Source organism: Bubalus kerabau, chromosome 14 (assembly GCF_029407905.1).
Source record: "Bubalus kerabau isolate K-KA32 ecotype Philippines breed swamp buffalo chromosome 14, PCC_UOA_SB_1v2, whole genome shotgun sequence".
Lineage (NCBI taxonomy): Eukaryota > Metazoa > Chordata > Mammalia > Artiodactyla > Bovidae > Bubalus > Bubalus kerabau.
The window spans coordinates 20,201,447-20,221,803 of NC_073637.1; the positions used below are offsets into that span (position 1 = coordinate 20,201,447).

General features: G+C 39.3%; 1 protein-coding gene across 1 annotated transcript; it reads left to right on the plus strand.

Moving 5' to 3' along the window:
* The first annotated feature begins 318 nt into the window (after positions 1-318).
* Positions 319-19,124, plus strand: LOC129627201 (hyaluronan synthase 2-like). The gene is made up of 3 exons (XM_055546830.1): positions 319-945; positions 16,547-16,648; positions 18,195-19,124. The coding sequence occupies exons 1-3, from the start codon at positions 319-321 to the stop codon at positions 19,122-19,124; spliced, it is 1,659 nt and encodes a 552-aa protein (XP_055402805.1).
* Positions 19,125-20,357: the final 1,233 nt, after the last annotated feature.

A 20,357-nucleotide genomic window follows, 5' to 3' on the forward strand; every position in this document is an offset into this window, starting at 1 on the left:
CCAGAATATAAAGTGTATCTTTTAGACAGATAATCTAGTAATATTTGCTTACACATTATGATTTTCAATGGTATGTCACACTCTCATCTCATTTTATGTTTAAAAGAGTCCTCTCAGGTATGTCGAAAGGGCATCCTTATTCTTTTTTGGCAGATGGGCAAACTGAGATGCAGAAAGTCAACAGAGCTAGTTAAGTGACAAACTCAGGGTTAGAACACCAGGAATGCTTCTAGTCCAATGCGCTCTCTATGGTACCCTATATGTAACAAGTGTGGGACAAGAGTGGCTAACCAAGTATATCATGTGATTGCTTCACAGATGCATTGTGAGGGGTTTCTATCTATCCTGAGAATATTTGGAACCACACTTTTTGGAGTCTCTCTCCTCACTGGAATGATCCTTTCTTATGTTATTGGCTACCAGTTTATCCACACAGATGATTACTATTTATCTTTTGGACCATATGGTGCCTTTTTAGCTTTACATGTTCTTATTCAAAACCTGTTTGCCTTTTTGGAGCACCGGAAAATGAAAAAATATGCAACTATCCCCGTTAACTTGACCAGGACTGTTGCTCTTTGCATTGCTGCATATCAAGAAGATCCAGACTATTTGCGGAAATGTTTGCAATCTGTGAAAAGGCTAACCTACCCCGGAATTAAAGTTGTCATGGTCATAGATGGAAACTCGGAAGATGACCTTTACATGATGGACATCTTCAGTGAAGTCATGGGCAGGGACCAGTCAGCCACTTATATCTGGAAGAACAACTACCATGTGAAGGGTCCTGGAGAGACGGATGAGTCACACAGAGAAAGCTCACAGCATGTCACCCAGTTGGTTTTGTCCAACAAGAGTATTTGCATCATGCAAAAATGGGGTGGAAAAAGAGAAGTCATGTACACAGCCTTCAGAGCACTGGGGCGAAGTGTGGATTATGTACAGGTAGGTCTCCACATCTGCCAGGACAAATGTATATTTAAATAAAGCATCTTTTGTATCTCTTCAGTCATATATTATAGCCCATCTTTGTCTCCTCTGGACACAGTACCCCTTTCAGTTCATCTCAGAACAGCCACCAGGGAAGCCCAAGAATACTGGAGTGGGTAGCCTGTCCCTTTTCCAGGGGATCTTCCCAACCCAGGAATTGAACCGGGGTCTCCTGCATTGTAGGCAGATTACTGGGGAAGCCCCATGACTGTTGAAAGCACATTTCAAGAGAGAAAGAGAAACAAATCATATAAAATGGTTAAGACAATGAAAACACTTCACTTGTGCAATGTTATAGGTTAGAAATCAAGATTCTTTTGATCAGTAGATCCATCTCTTTCCCTTTCTTCCCTTTTCTCCCACCTTGGGCCTGCTAAGTCAAATCCAACATTATTTTCCACAATCTTAAAATCAGCCTTGTAAAAAAATTGAGTCTGTTCCAGCAGAAAGGTCTTGAGAAAATCTACAGGCCCTAGGAAGTTTTTCATGGAGTTTAGGCAAAAAAAGAATGGAGAACACAATTTTGATTTAAAAGGAAAAGGAATTCAAAATTTAGACACAGAGAAAAAGAACAGAAAAATGAAAAAGGGAAAGTGGGGAGGAAAAAACAACTTTTCAGAGCAAAACCTAAGTCATGTTTATTTCACTCCCCAAATAGCATTACCTCATTCACTGCAACTTGGCCTTTGAAAACATTTGTGATGGTGTTTGCTTGTATGAAAATTAGACAGGCTGTGTCTCTCATTAATTCCCTGCCTGCACACTCTTGGGTTTCTTCACTCCTAGTTGTCATTGAGGCTTTCTTTTTTAGAGTGTTAGTAGGGTTCCTGTGAGATTTTTTTTTTTAATGGGGGATGGGTTATGGAAGTGTTTCTTTTTTTCCCTTGGTTTATTGAGATAGCTAGCAATAGAGTGTTTTTACAAAAAATATATAAACAAATCTCATTTAAGAATAGTTTAACACAGAAATTATTACAACATTATAAATCAACTATACATTCATAAAAAAATAGGTGTAGGGATTTTCCTGCTCCTGGAAGTTTTCTAGTTATAATTTTTTACAGAAACTTTCAGTAGATTTTGGCTATAATTGTATCAAGAAAGGAGAGATGTTTCTGGCTTACAAAATCTGATGGACACTTTCCCCTTCTGTTGAAAGCAAAATTCTAGTTTTCAGAGGACCCATTGTGTTCGTTAGGGGCCTTTATGATGCCCATTGGGTCTCTCTGTGGGTAATGGGATAAGAATGGGCTCTGGGCTTCAGTGTCAACTGACTGAAGTTCTAGTCATAGTTAGTAATAGCTGCTGATCTTGAGGAAGACCACCTCCCAAACCTTGGTTACCTAGATACAAGAAACTAATTTCACAAGGGGTTTGAGATGATTATTACAAATCATGTATCCAAGTGGGTTTTACAAAAGTTGCTAATGATGGTATCGTTAACTTTATGAAAAAGCTTGCTGGTAATATTAATACTATTTTTTATATGATCATCTAGTACTTACTTGAAAATTATGGTCCATGTCAATTCCCACCACAGAGTGAATTTGTTTAATCTTTGAAGAGTTTTGAAGTATTTCTTTTTAAAAATTAATTAATTTTTGGCTGCACTGTGTCCTTACTGAGGCACACACTGAGCAGTCAGGTGGTGCTGCTACGCTTTGTCGTGGTTGCAGGGATTTCTCATTGCCGTGGCTTCTCTCGTTGCAAAGCACGAGCTTTAAGGCTTGCAGATTTCAGTACTTGTGGCAAATGGGCTTAGTTGTCCTGGCATATGGGATCTTACCTGACTGGGGATTGAACCCATGTCCTCTGCATTGGGAGTCTTCCTGCTAACCACTGGACCACCAGGGAAGTCCTGAGGGGTTTCATAAGCTGATACCATCTGTATATTAATCTCTTCTATGGAATTGATAGAATTTCACTCCCAAGTTCTTCTAATTTCTAGAGCTATCACAATTTAAGTAGTTTTAATTAACACAGGACATCTTCACATATTTACCTAGTGCAACTTCAGGCTCAGATGAGATAATAAAACACTTAAAGGAAAGAGTAACTTGGAAACTTGCAGAGGATTTGAAGAATGAAGTCTAAAAGAAGAGAACATCTATTTTGATACTTTACCTTTAATTCTAGTTAAAACAATTGTTACATTTGTACTTTCTAATCAAGAAGTTATTGTGTGGGGTACCTTTTGTTTTTCAACCTGCTCCACCCAAACTGCCTTCTCCCATCATTTTTGTTTTGAATTTTGTTTGTATTCTTGATAATTTGACATTGTACCTGTCCAAGAAAAAATAAAATATAAAATGTTAGAATAGGCTTCCTGCTACAGATGTAATCAGGCTTGAGAACTTCTCTTCCTTCAGGATGAAGCCTCCAGATCTATTGACCTCAGCAGCAACTGGTAACTGGGCCCTGAATCCTTTTTGGACTCTGAGCCCATTCCAACCATTCAAGTAAGGGTAAAAAAATCTTTTGGTATTCTGCGACCAGTAAATTCCATTCATCCTTCATCATATCCCCAGATATTTAGCCACTCTGGCCTATAGCAGTGGAAATTACTAAAATGCAAATGTTGTTGTTGTTTTTCAGTCATTAAGTTGTGTCTGAATCCTTTGCGATTCCATGGACAGTAGCCCACCAGGCTCCTCTGTCCATGGGATTTCCCAGGCAAGAATACTGGAGTGGGTTGCCATTTCCTCCTCCAGGGGATCTTCCTGACCCGGGGATTAAACTTGTATCTCCTGCATTGGAAGGCAGATTCTTTACTGCTGAGCCACTAGGGAAGCCCAAAATTCAAACATATGTATCAATATAACTGATTCACTTTGCTGTACACCTGAAATGAATACAACATTGTAAACCAACTATACATCAATAAAAATTGAAAAGAAAACAAAAACACTGTTCCAGGGTCCAAGAGTTGTAGAGCAGAAGCCCCAAGAAGACCAAGGAGGGAGGGGGTCGAGGTTATCAGCTCCTGAGCATTGCAAGTGCTTGGATGTGGAGTTCAAGTTGATTAGGGGCAGAAGGAAGCAACGTTCTTCCTAATACACAAGAGAGAATGGAGACTAGGGGAAGAAATTGCCCATCTGCTTATACTTGCTAACCTGGCTGAAGAACACTGCTTAAGTGTTCGGAGAGATGGCCAAAATGATTGGCTTCCAGTTGCAGCTGGATCCTTGGCACTTATCAGCACTCTTTTCACTTGATCTTGAATAGATGTCTTGTTTATTCCTCTCGTGTCTGTTATTTCATGTCTTCGTCACTCTCCCAGGGCCTTACCCAAACTCCTCCCTGTTTGACTACCTGTGATCTTGCCTCCTATGAAAGAGAACAGCAAAAGTACTTACTCTGAAGGCTATCAAGGCCTTCTTTACTCTTTCCTGCTTACAGTTCCAAAGGTACTGACCTTATTTCTTATCTCAAGGCAACCTTCCATCTACCTCCAAAGCGCTCTCAGTTGGCATCCTCTGGTATATTCCAGACCAATTTTTATCAATTATCACCTCTTTGTCTAGCTCTCTCCACTATCATTTCTAGTCTTCTCTACTGATAACTGTCTCAGTTTTATAGTCCCTCAAATAGTTAATATTGACGTGGACTATGGAAGGAAGATTTAGTTTAGGATAAATCCAACATAGTAGTAAATTCAAAAGTGATGCTAGTGGCTCCTTTCAGAGACAGAGAAGATATAAAAACAGAAGAAGAAAAATAACAAAATGAGAAAACAAAGATATACAGAATGAGAAATAAAGAGGAGAATGAGGAAGATTTTCTTAATCTTGAATAATGAGGAAATTTTTCTTTTCTCTGATCTGCCTAGATACGGTTTAAGGTAGGGCAAAAGTCTTATCTTTTCAAAATATTACTTATGTTAGTTTTTTCATTTGTCTAAATAGCACAAGATTATGGCAGTGTTTTTAAAAATGTAGAAAACCACAATAAGCGAAATTTAAATCATCTGCCACAAAAACTTGACCCAAACATAGATTTTCAAATAAATACTTTCAGGTATATATGTCTTCTATCCTTTTTTAAATTTGAAATTATGTTATATTTGCCATTTTGAATCATATTTTATTCTATAATATCAGAAGACTTTAAGTATCTTGTGATACCTAGATTATTTAATTTCTTTAACATATCTCCTATCACTGAACATGGATTTTATAAGGTAAGTGGCCACCAGTCTGTGTGATGAAGGATAAAAATTGTCTTATGATGTGTGCAATAGGGATTTCCCAGGTATAAAATATACAATAAATATGAACATTTTTTTCAGATTTTTTTCGGCCACTCTTATGGCCGAAAGCAAAGAGGAACTGAAGAGCCTCTTGATGAAAGAGGAGACTGAAAAAGCTGGCTTAAAACTCAACATTCAAAAACTAAGATCCTGGCATGACATCCAGGCCCATCACTTCATGGCAAATAGATGGGGAAACAAGGGAAACAGTGAGAGACTTATTTTCTTGGGCTCCAAAATCACTGCAGATGGTAACTGCAGCCATGACATTAAAAGATGCTTGCTTTTTGGAAGAAAAGCTATGACCAACCTAGACAGCATATTAAAAAGAAGAGACATTACTTTGCCCACAGAGTAATGTCTAGTCTAGTTAATATCTGGTCTGTCTAGTCAAAGCTATAGTTTTTCTAGTAGTCATGTATGGATGTGACAGTTTAACTATAAAGAAAGCTGAGCACTGAAGAATTGATGCTTTTGAACTGTGGTGTTGGAGAAGACTCTTGAGAGTCGCTTGGACTGTCAGGAGAGCCAACCAGTCAATCCTAAAGGAAATCAGTCCTGAACATTCATTGGAGGGACTGCTGCTGAAGCTGAAGCTCCAATACTTTGGACCCCTGATGTGAAGACTGACTCATTGGAAAAGACCCTGATGCTGGAAAAGGTTGAAGGCAGGAGGAGAAAGGGATAACAGAGGATGAGATGGTTGGATGGCATCACCGACTTGAAGGGCATGAGTTTGACCAAGGTCTGGGAGTTGGGGATGGACAGGGAGGCCTGGTGTGCTGCAATCCATGGGGTTGCAAAGAATCCAATATGAATGAGTGAACTGAACTGAACTGATGAACATTTTCTAAAAGGGAAGTATATAGGAGACATTGTTCATTTTTCAGTTGCTAAGTCATGTCCAACTCTTGCAACCGCATGGACTACAGAACAACATGCTTTCCTGTCCTTCACTATCTCCTGGAGTTTGCTCAAACTCATGTCCATTGTGTTGATGATACCATCCAATCATCTCTCCTCTGTTGCCTCGTTCTCCTCCTGCCCTCAGTCTTTCCCAGCATCAGGGTCTTTTCCAATGAATAAGCTCTTCACATCAAGTGACCAAAATATTAGAGCTTCAGCATCAATCCTTCCAATGAATATTAAGAGTGATTCCTTTAGGTTTGACTGGTTTGATCTCCTTGCTGTCCAAGGGACTCTCAAGAGTCTTCTCCAGCACCACAAACTGAAAGCATCAATTCTTTTGTGCTCAGCCTTCTTTATGGTCCAACTCTCATATCCAATCATGACTACTCTAAAACTGTAGCTTTGATTATACAGACCATCATCAGCAAAGTGATGTCTCTACTTCTTAATATGCTCTCTAGGTTTGTCTTAGCTTTCCTTCCAAGGAGCAAGCATCTTTTAATTTCATGGCTGCTGTTACTGTCCGCAGTGATTTTGAAGCTCAAGAAAATAAAATCTGTTACTGTTTTCACTTTTTCCCCACCTATTTGTATGAATTGATGGGACCTGATGCCATGATCTTAGTTTTTTGAATGTTTGGTTTTAAGCCTGCTTTTTAACTCTCCTCTTTCACTCTCCTCAAGAGACTCTTTAGTTCCTCTTGACTTTCTGCCATTAGAGTGGTATCATCTGCGTATCTGAAGCTGTTGATATTTCTCCCAGTAATCTTGGTTCCAGCTTGTGAGTCATCCAGGTGGCATTTCCCATGATGTACTCTGCAGAGAAGTTAAATAAGCAGGAAGCCAATACACAGCCTTGATGTGCTCCTTTCCCAATTTGGAACCAGCCTATTGTTCCATGTCTGGTTCTAACTGTTGCTTCTTGACCTGCATACAGGTTTTTCAGGAGACAGGTAAGATGGTCTGGTATTGCCATCTCTTTCAGAATTTTCCACAGTTTGTTGTGATCCACAAGGTCAAAAGTTTTAGCATAGTCAACGAAGTAAAATAGATGTTTCTTTCTGAAATTCCCTTGCTTTCTCTATGATCCAACAGATGTTGACAATTTGATCTTTAATTCCTGTGTCTTTTTTAAATCCAGCTTAAACATCTATCTGGAAATTCTCAGTTCATGTACTGCTGAAGCCTAGCTTGAAGGATTTTGAGCATAATCTTGATAGCATATTGGGAAGATGCCCTGGAGAAGGGAAAGGCTACCCACTCCAGTATTCTGGCCTGGAGAATTCCATGGACTGTATAGTCCATGGGGTCACAAAGAGTGGGACATGACTGACCGACTTTCACTTTCACTTTGTTAGCATGTGAAATGAATGCAGATATATGATAGTTTGAACATTCTTTGGCATTGCCCTTCTTTGGAGTTGGAATGAAAACTGACCTTTTCCAGTCCTGTGGCCACTGTTGAGTTTTAAAAGTTTGCTGACATATTGAGTGCAACATTTTGACAGCATCATTTCACTTTTCATATAGGAGACAACTTTATTATGAATTTAATCTGATAGCATTCTAGCTATCCAAGATTCATTGAGCAGGAGAAAAATAAGACTGAATCATTCATAATAGTAGGGTTGACCAACATTACTTATGAATTTCATTTTTGTAAATTAACCTACTATCTAATTTGTATACTAGCCCAAAATCAATAGTTGCAGTGCTTTTGTAATCATTTTCATGTGTGGAGTGGCAAAAGATTTGTCAGCCAATATTCATGTTCTCTGCTGAAGTCAAACAAGATCATGCACGCCTTCTTGTCTCAGCTTTTACACAGTAAACAAGTAACTTGTTTGGTCTATTATCATGTTTTTGTTTAAAATGGTCCCCAAATATAATGTCAAAGTACTATCTAGTGTTCATAATGCAAGAAAGTTATAAATGCCTTGTGGAGAAAATAGGTCTGTTAGATAAGCTTTCTTCAGGCATGAATTCTAGTACTGTTGGACATAAGTTCACTGTTAATGAATCATATGTATGTGTGTGTCTTTGTGTGTGTTTCAAAACAGAAACACAAATTTAAAAAATTTAGCCATTGATCACTAGACAAAGATGTGATCAGAGACTTGGAGGAGTCAAACCCTGTATTTCAGCTGAAAGAAATTTTTGACATCTACTAATTCATTGTTCATGGACCTTGGTAGGAACGTACCTACTGTGAATAACGAGAACTGATTGTATATAACATTTGGTTGATTCTTGTTTTATATAAGAAATCTAAGTAACTGAAATATTCTGAGGGCACATGTTGAGAATTTATGTTTCTTTGTAGTCTTCATTTTATATGACAAGATGGACAGAAAGAAGTTTTGATTTGTTCTCAGTTTCCTGCGTGCAGATCATGTCCTGTGGTTTTCCCCAGTGTCAAGTTAAGCTCTTCATGAACTGGTGTATTTTCCCCCACAGCTTCTAGCCCAGAGCTGAATAGCCAACTTTCGTGAAGTTATACACTTTTATTAATTGGTGAAGAGACAGGTAGAAATTCTGCTTCTACTAGACTGGTTTTAAGAAGGGCTAGAGTTCTACCCTTCACACACAAATAGATACTATATGTCCATTAATTTATTTCTTTTCACAGACTATGGTAGATGATGGTTTTCTAGTTGGCACTCTATCACCAAATACATCCAGAAACTGAACTTCTATAAAGAACTCTTTAATCCCGCTATAACAAACCCGTCCCAAGGGATTTCTGAGAGCTTTCCCTTCTGACAGTTAAGTTCACCATGTGAACAATCTCTCTCAGAGAACTTCTGGCACTTTGCTGTTGGAAACTGGGAGGGGGGGACCAACTTAAATAAACAGAACCTCAGAAGTTTGGTTAAGTTTAGTCTTTTCAGAGAGACAGTTCCCTTGGTTTGCTGCTGCTCACAAGCAGGTGGAGTTACTTGAACATTAGTTCTAGATTGTTCCTATTCCTGTTGTTTTTAGTCTAATTTTAGCTTTCTGGTTTTACTTTTCCTGGCTTGAGTCAACAGAGGTGGGTGTGGCCATAAGCTCTGGATGCTGAGAGGTTGAAAGGTGGGTTGAACTTCTGCCTTCACTTTTTACTACCTTAGTGACTGATCTTCCAGGCTTATAACTGTATATTCACAAAACAGTGATAGATAAGGCAAGATCAGAAAAACTTTGCTATTGGAGGAATCTGTTTAGGTTTCTTCCAAGACTTGTGTTAGAGAAATACTATTGATATTTTCTCCAGTGGAAAACTTACGCCTCAGTTCAGTTCAGTTGCTCAGTCGTGTCAGACTCTTTGCAACCCCATGTGCCGCAGCACGCCAAGCCTCCCTGTCCATCACAAACTCCCAGAGTTTATCCGAACTCATGTCCATTGAGTCGGTGATGCCATTCCAACCATCTCATCCTCTGTTATCCCCTTCTCCTCCTGCCCTCAATCTCTCCCAGCATCAGGGTCTTTTCAAATGAGTCAGCTCTTCGCATCAGGTGGCCAAAATATTGGAGTTTCAGCTTCAACATCAGTCTTTCCAATGAATGCTTAGGACTGATCTCCTTTAGGATGGACTGGTTGGATCACCTTGCAGTCCAAGGGGCTCTCAAGAGTCTTCTCCAACACCACAGTTCAAAAGCATCAATTCTTCAGTGCTCAGCTTTCTTTATACTCCAACTCTCACATCCATACACGACTACTGGAAAAACCATATCCTTGACTAGACGGACCTTTGTTGGCAAAGTAATGTCTCTGCTTTTGAATATGCTGTCTAGGTTGGTCATAACTTTCCCTCCAAGGAGTAAGCATCTTTTAATTTCATGGCTGCAGTCACCATCTGCAGGGATTTTAGGGCCCCAAAAAACAAAGTCAGCCACTGTTTCCACTGTTTCCCCATCTATTTGCCATGAAGTGATGGGACTGCATGCCATGATCTTAGTTTTCTGAACTTTTTACTTTTATCAACTTTTACTTTTATCAAGAGGCTTTTTAGTTCTTCACTTTCTGCCATAAGGGTGGTGTCATCTGCATATCTGAGGTTATTGATATTTCTCCCGGCAATCTTGATTCCAGCTTGTGCTTCTTCCAGCCCAGCGTTTCTCATAATGTACTCTGCATACAAGTTAAATAAGCAGGGTGACAATATACAGCCTTGACGTACTCCTTTTCCTATTTGGAACCAGTCTGTTGTTCCATGTCTAGTTCTAACTGTTGCTTCCTGACCTGCATACGGATTTCTCAAAAGGCAGGTCAGGTGGTCTGGTATTCCCATTTCTTTCAGAATTTTCCACACTTTATCATGATCCACACAGTCAAAGGCTTTGACATAGTCAATAAAGCAGAAATAGATATTTTTTTGGAATTCTTTTGCTTTTTCAATGATCCAACGGATGTTGGCAATTTGATCTCTTGTTCCTCTGCCTTTTCTAAAACCAGCTTGAACATCTGGAAGTTCACAGTTCGTGTATTGCTGAAGCCTGGCTTGGACAATTATGTGCATTACTTTACTATCAAAATGTGGGGCACTTGAGAAGGGAATGGCAAACCACTTCAGTATTCTTGCCTTGAGAACCTCATGAACAGTGTGAAAAGGCAAAAAGATAGGACACTGAAAGATGAACTCCCCAGGTGGGCAGGTGCCTAATATGTTACTGGAGATCAGTGGAGATAAAACTCCAGAAAGAATGAAGGGACAGAGCCAAAGCAAAAACAACAGCCAGTTGTGGATGTGACTGGTGATAGAAGCAAGGTCCAATGTTGTAAAGAGCAATATTGCAAAGGAACTTGGAATGTTAGGTCCATGAATCAAGGCAAATTGGAAGTGGTCAAACAGGAGATGGCAAGAGTGAATGTCGACATTCTAGGAATCAGCAAACTCAAATGGACTGGAATGGGTGAATTTAACTCAGATGACCATTATATCTACTACTGTGGGCAGGAATCCCTTAGAAGAAATGGAGTAGCCATCATAGTCAACAGAAGAGTCTGAAATGCAGTACTTGGATGCAATCTCAAAAACGACAGAATGATCTCTGTTCGTTTCCAAGGCAAATTTATGCCTATGTGTTGTCCATTTTTTTTTTCCCCTAGAAAAGTGAGAACATACTGGACCAATATAGAAAGACAAGGAAATAAAAACTGGGTTTTATTTAGAAAATATATCTATCATGCTTCTAAATAAGCAATATAAAAGTAAAAATTAGAAGTTAACCCTGAAATTGATATAATTTAGCTAAATCTAGAGAGGTGATGTTTACTTTTTATAACTGGATACCCTATCTACTCCTTAAGTCAGTGGTCCTCAACCTTTTTGGCACCAGGGACCAGTTTTACTGAAGAAAATTTTTCCACAGACTGCGGGGGGGCGGGAGGAGGGGATGGTTTGGGCATGATTCAAGCATTCAACATTTATTGTGCACTTTATTTCTGTTATTATTACATCAGTTCTACCTCAGATCCTCAGGCATTAGATCCCAGAGGTTGGGGACCCCTGCCTTAAGTCATATAATGCATTTAAATTATTCTAATAATGCATTTAATTTGCTGTTTTCACCAAGTATTTTTTTATTTGTAAATAATCTCTTCAGAAAAAAATTATAATTAGTAAAATTGAAACACATGCATTTTTTAAATGTTGGGATTCCTTAGTTAATTATGTGAAGGTGTCATGCCAAATATGTGTAAACTCCACTTCAACTATGAGGCTTTATGCTTCTACAGATTGTTTTCTTAGTTTTTTTTTCAAAATTGGCACATCAAATCCCTACTATTTTTATGAAGTAGTGAGAGAACTATAAAAATAATTACATTTGATATAAACAATTAGGCTAAATCTTGATTAAATTCCATCCAGGACTGCCATACTTGGGAATTACAGATAACACCTCCATCTGCCAACCATGATATTTATTGTTTGGATGGGGAAGTTTCTACCAAAAAGTAGATTGTTTCAGGCAAAGTCATCTTCTTTTGGCAGAAGCTAGGGGGTCAATCAGGCAGATTTCTTCACTGGTGCCGACCAGGTAATTCCAGTTTGACGGCTTAAACATCACATTCTTTGGAGAGGCTTAAATTACAATTAGGTTCAATATTAAGTCTTGATTTGCTGACATGGGCTAAGCACAACTGAATCCATTTTGGGCCTATTGCTTCTTTGTAACAATTCCCATATTTAGATCAGACTCTCAGCTTAACCGGAGAAGGCAGTGGCAACCCACTCCAGTACTCTTGCCTGGAAAATCCCATGGACAGAGGAGCCTGGTAGGCTGCAGTCCATGGGGTCGCTAAGAGTCGGACATGACTGAGCGACTTCACTTTCACTTTTCACTTTCCTGCATTGGAGAAGGATATGGCAACCCACTCCAGTGTTCTTGCCTGGAGAATCCCAGGGACAGGGGAGCCTGATGGGCTACAGTCCATGGGGTCACAAAGAGTTGAACATGACTGCATGCCTGAGCACAGTGCAGCAGCACTCAGCTTAACAGACATGATCAAATTTTAAGGAATTGTTCTTTAAAAAACCTAGGAAGTGCTCTTTAGGAACATTTGCTTGGCAATAAGTGACTGTGAACATGGCATTTAAAGTTTTGAAAGAATACAACGTACCAGGGAGAGTATGATGACTATTATAAACAGGATAATTCCCAATGTGGATTTTAGGACCAGGATCCCCAAGACCCAAGGCAATCAAAATCAAATAAGTTCATTTTAAATAGTGCTGCAGTGAACTTTAGGGTACATGTGTTTTTTGAATTGTGATTTTCTCAGGGTATATGCCCAGGAGTGGGATTTCTGGGTCACATGATAATTCTATTTTTAATTTTTGCAAGAACCTCTATACTGTTTTCCATAGTGGCTGGATCTTATGAAGTGAAGTAAGTCAGAAAGAGAAAAGCTAATATCATATATTAAAGACTGTATATGAAATCTAGAAAATTAGTACAAATGAACTTAGTTCCAGGGCAGGAATAGAGACACAGACATAGAGAATGGGCATGTGGACACGAGGAGTAAGGAGAGGGTAGGATGAATTGGGAGCTTGGGTTTGACATCAATACACTGCCATGTATAAAATAAATAGCTAGTGGGAACCTGCAGTATAGCATACAAAGCTCAGCTTGGTGCTCTATGATGACCTAGAGGGGTGCAATGGGGGCATGGGGTGGGAGAGAGGTCCAGGGAGGGATATATGTATCCATATAGCTGATTCACTTCATTGTACAGCAGAAACATACACAACACTCTATAGCAACTATATGCATTTAAAAAAAAGAAGTGAAAAAAAGAGAATGAATTAAAAAAATCAAGTAAGTCCATGAAAAGACCCCATTGAAAGAATCTTTTTAAGCCAAGTGTTTTGCTCAGTGATCTTATGTAACTGAGTTTCCATTTCCCCAGAAGTGTTAATGCAGGTAGTTTTGACCACAACACTGCCATGAGCCTTCCGTGTAGGCAATCATAAACGCAAGGAAAATGATAACCACAGTTAAGGTAAATACTATCTGGTCACAAATCACTTTCACTAGGCTGGCACTGTTAATGAATTACAGCATGAATAACAGATGCAAGCCAATGCCAGCGTGTTGAAAGGAAAGAAAAAGACAGTGTTTCACTTTTAGTTAAGCTATAAAGGTTTTGATCTGGTATCTTGGGTGGAAGAAAATTATGTTGATGTCAGCTACTTCTCTTTCTCATCAACTTGATTTTGAGGTTTCTAGCTAGTGTGAAGTTTCTAGAGTCTGAACGAGCCCTTCTTAATGTAGAGATGTGGACCTAAGGTTCTAGTTCTTGAAGTTTGGCTGCCATCTGTATAGTGGGGAAAACCTGGTACAGTCCCTTCTAGGAGATTTAAGGGCAGTCTTTGTTCTTAGTGACTGCAAAGAAAATGAGTGGGAGAAAATTGGCAACATTCATTTGGAAAGTCTTAGCCATATATTTGAGGAAACTAGAAGAATTCTGGATTTAATCCAGTTTATAGGTATGTAACAAAGCCTCTGATGCAATTAACAGGACAAGAATCTAATGTCTGGGCTTTCCTGATAGCTCAGTTGGTAAAGAATCTGCCTGCAATGCAGGAGACCTGGGTTCAATCCCTGGTTTGGGAAGATCTGCTGGAGAAGGAAAAGGCTACCCACTCCACTATTCTAGCCTGGAGAATTCAATGGACTGTATAGTCCATGGGTCTAAAAAGGTACAAACAGATATGTCTGTTAGGGGTTCATGATATAGAAAAATCCCAACATTTTCTTGGTTTCAAAATTGCAGTTTTTGACTCATATAAAGATTTTTTTAAGAACAACAGTTAGAATTACTACAACTGCTTCAGTTAATTTACATCTGCTTTTATGTACAAAGGCCTTGAAGAATACTTAAGACTCTAGAATAAAGAATGAAGGCCATGCAGGTTCCCTTTCTGACTGAGTGCCATTTGCCAAGTTAAGATCATATGGATATCTTGCTTCAGAATTATACAACTAATTTTAAGAGAATTACTTTCCTGTATTTTATTCACTATATTAAAATGGAGGGGAAATCACTGTTAAACATGCCTCCCTTTCAATACTATCTCAGAAAATTTCGATATCTTTTAGATTGTGGGACAAGTTGCCTGAAAGTAAAAGTTGCTGCACTGTGCCTGACTCCTTGTGGCCCCGTGGACTGCAGCCCGCCAGGCGCCTCTGTCCATGGGATTTTCCAGGCAAGAATACTGGAGTGGGTAGCCATTCCCTCCTCCAGAAGATCTTGCCAACCCAGGGATCGAACCCAGGCCTCCCGCACTGGGGGTGGATTCCTTACCATCTGAGCCACCAGGGAAGCTCTAAAAGCCTTAGTTAAAGCAATTAAAAAAAAAAAAGACACCTTGAGTGACAACTCATGGTATTTTCCAAGTCCTGGAAACCTAGGATGTTGCTTAAGACATGAGACTTTCATTGCTAAAATTGGGAACAACCATAGCAAACCAGGAAAAGCAGGTCACTTCGCAAGATATTCCTGGTCCATCATTTCAGCAGTTCTAGCCAACGATGTCATTAACTTAAATACTGAGCTTGCTGAAAAGCAAGCTTTGTGTGTGTGTGTGTTGGGGCCATGATATAACAAATTCTGTCAGCCCTCTGATACTTACTTATTAAGACTTAGTGACAGTAATACTGAAAATATAATATATATGCCCAATTAACTGGACATGGAACAACAGACTGGTTCCAAATAGGAAATGGAGTACATCAAGGCTGTATATTGTCACCCTGCTTATTTAACTTATATGCAAAGTACATCATGAGAAATGCTGGACTGGAAGAAACACAAGCTGGAATCAAGATTGCTGGGAGAAATATCAATAACCTCAGATATGCAGATGACACCACCCTTATGGCAGAAAGTGAAGAGGAACTAAAAAGCCTCTTGATGAAAGTGAAAGAGGAGAGTGAAAAAGTTGGCTTAAAGCCCAATATTCAGAAAACGAAGATCATGGCATCTGGTCCCATCACTTCATGGGAAATAGATGGAGAAACAGTGGAAACAGTGTCAGACTTTATTTTTCTGGGCTCCAAAATCACTGCAGATGGTGATTGCAGCCATGAAATTAAAAGACACTTACTCCTTGGAAGAAAAGTTATGACCAACCTAGATAGCATATTGAAAAGGTGAGACATTACTTTGCCAACAAAGGTCTGTCTAGTCAAGGCTATGGTTTTTCCTGTGGTCATGTATGGATGCGAGAATTGGACTGTGAAGAAAGCTGAGTGCCGAAGAATTGTTGCTTTTGAGCTGTGGTGTTGGAGAAGACTCTTGAGAGTCCCTTGGACTGCAAGGAGATCCAACCAGTCCATTCTAAAGGAGATCAGCCCTGGGTGTTCTTCAGAAGGAATGATGCTAAAGCTGAAACTCCAGTACTTTGCCCACCTCATGTGAAGAGTTGACTCATTGGAAAAGACTCTGAGGCTGGGAGGGCTTGGGGGCAGGAGGAGAAGGGGACGACAGAGGATGAGATGGCTGGATGGCATCACCGACTCGATGGATGTGAGTTTGAGTGAACTCCAGGAGATGATGATGGACAGGGAGGCCTGGTGTGCTGTGATTCATGGGGTAGCAAAGAGTCGGACACGACTGAGCGACTGAACTGAACTGAACTGAACTGATACTAGGAAAGATTGAAGGTGGGAGGAGAAGGGGACGACAGAGAATGAGATGGTTGGATGGCATCACTGACTCAATGGACATGAGTTTGAGTAAGCTCTGGAAGTTGGTGATGGACAGGGAAGCCTTTTGTGCTGCAGCCCATGGGGTCTCAAAGAGTCAGACATGATTGAGCGATTGAACTGAACTGGACTGAACTTAGACTATAGGGAGTGTACTCAATTGTCTTTAATGTTTCATTCACTTTTTAATTTTTCTATGCAGGTCTGTGATTCAGACACCATGCTTGACCCTGCCGCAACTGTGGAGATGTTAAAAGTTTTAGAAGTAGATCACAAGGTTGGAGGTGTTGGGGGAGATGTCAAGGTGCGTATGGCTTCACTTTTTGCATGGGTCACTTTTAGAAGCAAAAATGACCCCTTGAACATACATTTACTCCACACCAAACTCTGTGCCAGGTATTGGTTCTGGAGCTGGAGACACATTAGAATATGCTTTGGACATATTTTACTGTGTCTTCTTTTGTCTAAATTGAAATAATTTATGATTTCTTTGCTTAATCCTGGGTTATAACCCATGTATTTAGTGGCTGATAAGTTATATAAAACATAATGTGTGTTAGTCACTCAGTCATGTCCGACTCTTTGTGACCCCATGGACTGTAGCCTACCAGGGTCCCCCATCCATGGGATTTTCCAGGCAAGAGTACTGGAGTAGACTGGGTTGGTTGCCATTTCCTTCTCCAGGGGATCTTCCTGACCCAGGGACTGAACCTGGGTCTCCCGCATTGCAGGCAGTCTCTTTACTGTCTGAGCCACCAGGGAAGCCCAAAAATATAATGTGGGTGTACTATTTCCACCATATCTTCTTGAGCCATAACTTAATGTTCTGATAAGATGATACTGGAACTCACCTAATACAAGGATTAAACAAAATGGAAGTATGGAAGGAATGGATTTTATATTGTATATCTATGTCTTTAAAACTTGTGGTTTTCCAATTATTTATTTCACGTTATTTGCTATCAATGGGGAAACAGTGAAACCAATATTAACGAAGGTGATTTGAAATGTGTGGGATAGTAAAATATATATGTGAAAGTATGTGAGGTTTAAATGAGTTCTTTGTGAAAGTGCAATTAGTTTTTAGCAAAAGACAAGAAGCATATGGAAGTTTGATTTAAATTTAGGTATCGCATTACTGTATAATCCATATTTATAGGCATAGTGATAGTGAAGGTGAAGAAGATGCACTAGGTGGACTAAGAAATAGCCTGATGATAGAAAAGAAGCATGCAAAATTCCACTGAAAAGTGAACAAAGTTGAGATAGAGGAGATAATTATGAAATATTGCCAGAAACACAATGTTCCACAAACTGTATACAGAGCCTTATTACAGGATTCAAGTTTTGGGTAGAGAACACAGGAAACCGTTTTATCACTGGCATTGCAAAAAAAATAGGGAGGAAGGAGAAGGAAAAATAGCAGAATTGCATACTGGAGATTAACCAGAGCAGAAGAAAATAGGACTTACCGATTTTCAAATATTGAATGGTAAGGAAGAGTGGGAGAGAATTTAGGAACTTAGAATTAAGGCTAAAGAAACCCATCAATATTATACCAAGAACAGGAACAAAAATCATAGGGAAAAGAATACAGAGAGTGATAGAATAGAAAAAAAAATTTATTATCTAGTCCCAATACATGCAATCCACTTATAAAATTAATCCAGTAATAGAGAATCAAAGAAAATAAAATATAACTGTGTCAAAAATAGGGAGAAAGCCAAAATAGGCAAACAAAATAACAAAACATTCTAGGTAGTAACCTCAGGATGGTGTAGATTTTACTGGAATTTTCAGCAGATTTGCCTTTATGTAATTATTTTTACTTACTTTTATTTTTCTTGCAGATTTTAAACAAGTATGATTCCTGGATCTCCTTCCTCAGCAGTGTGAGATACTGGATGGCTTTTAACATAGAAAGGGCCTGTCAGTCTTATTTCGGATGTGTCCAGTGCATTAGCGGACCTCTGGGAATGTACAGAAACTCCTTACTGCATGAATTTGTGGAAGACTGGTACAATCAAGAATTTATGGGCAGCCAATGTAGTTTTGGAGATGACAGGCATCTAACAAACCGGGTGCTGAGTCTGGGCTATGCAACGAAATACACAGCTCGATCCAAGTGCCTTACTGAAACACCTAAGGAATATCTCAGATGGTTAAACCAGCAGACCCGCTGGAGCAAGTCCTACTTCCGAGAGTGGCTGTACAATGCATTGTGGTTTCATAAACATCACTTGTGGATGACCTATGAAGCCGTCATCACTGGGTTCTTCCCTTTCTTTCTCATTGCCACGGTAATCCGGTTCTTCTACAGGGGTAATGTTTGGAACATCCTCCTCTTATTGTTAACCATCAAGTTAGTGGCTCTTATAAAGTCATCTTTTGCTATCTGCCTTAGAAGAAACATTGTCATGGTCTTCATGTCCTTCTACTCAGTGTTATACATGTCAAGTTTACTTCCTGCCAAGATATTTGCAATTGTGACAATAAACAAAGCTGGGTGGGGCACATCTGGAAGGAAAAAAATTGTTGCTAATTTTGTGGGACTCATTCCAGTATCGGTCTGGTCTATAATCCTCCTGGGTGGTTTGATTTTCACCATTTATGAGGAAGTTAGAAAGCCATTCCCAGAATCCAAAAAGAAAGCTCTAGTTATTGCTTTATCCATCTATGCATGCTATTGGGTTGTGTTTTTGACGCTCTATGTGGTTTTTGTCAAGAGATGCTGCAGGTGGAAGAAGAAAGAGCAGTACGACATGATGCCTGATGTATAATCTTACACTGGAGTTTGCAGACGTTCACAAAACCTCCTTCCTCTAGGAACTATACTGATTGTACAGAATTGTGGAATCAGATGATGGCAACAAAGGAAACATATCACTGTTTCTGGGACAACTGAGAGAGTAGCACTGACATATATACACAGCCATATGTAATAAAGATAGCTAGTGTGAAGCTGCTTTTTTACATAGAGAGCTCAGCTTGGTGCTCTATAATGACTTAAAGGGGTACAGTAGGGGGTTGTGGTGGGAGGAAGTCTCAAGAGGGAGGGGATATATGTATTAATATATTTATGGTTGACTTATGTTGTACAGCAGAGACTAACACAACATTGTAAACTCCATTTACAAATAAATTTGAAAATAAATTTTAAAAAATTCGTTTTGTTTTGATTCGACCCAATTTTTATACCTCATCAATAAGAAGCAGCTCAGATTTAAGCTGTTATTTCTATAAAAATGAGAAGAATTTTTGTGTATGCACTTTCCTATGCAGTATATCCACCAAACAGTGTTCTGGCCTGTGTACCTTGCTGCTGCTGCTGCTGCTGCTGCTGCATCGCTTCAGTCGTGCTTGACTCTGTGCCACCCCAGAGACGGCAGCCCACCAGGCTCCCCCGTCCCTGGGATTCTCCAGGCAAGAACACTGGAGTGAGCTGCTATTCCCTTCTCCAATGCAGGAAAGAGAAAAGTGAAAGTGAAGTCACCTACCAGGCTCCCCCATCCCTGGGATTTTCCAGGCAAGAGTACTGAAGTGGGGTGCCATTGCCTTCTCTGTGTTAATCTGCTAGAGTCCAATATAAAATAAAAACTAGACAAAAATACACTCTAATTTATGGACTGTGTTAACAGCTAATATTTCTTTAGGAAAGATTTTCTATTTAACTCTACCAAATGAAATGCCAAAGGAAATTTTATTTTTATTTTATTTTATAGGCCATTGGCTATGCTGTATTTTTAAATAATGGTACTGCCTCAAAATATTCTATACCAATTGTTAAGACAAATTTTGAATTTTCTGTATTTTACTTCTCTGTCAAAATACACCTGTGCTTCCTTTTTAAAAAATAAAATATGTTATTAAAAAAATACTTAAAGATCTTATCCAGTGTGTGAAGTTTAATTGACTGATGCTGCTCATAATATAAAGAATACAATGTTTTTGCTCTCTCTACCTCTTAAGAATGTGTAGTTTATTTCTTTGAAAAAAAGCTTAAACTTTCACTA

Coding starts and splice junctions, on each gene's coding strand:
- LOC129627201 (XM_055546830.1), top strand. CDS start 319: ATGCATTGTGAGGGGTTTCTATCTATCCTGAGAATATTTGGAACCACA. Junction 946..16,546: donor GAAGTGTGGATTATGTACAG/GTAGGTCTCCAC, acceptor TTTTCTATGCAG/GTCTGTGATTCAGACACCAT. Junction 16,649..18,194: donor GTGTTGGGGGAGATGTCAAG/GTGCGTATGGCT, acceptor TTTTTCTTGCAG/ATTTTAAACAAGTATGATTC.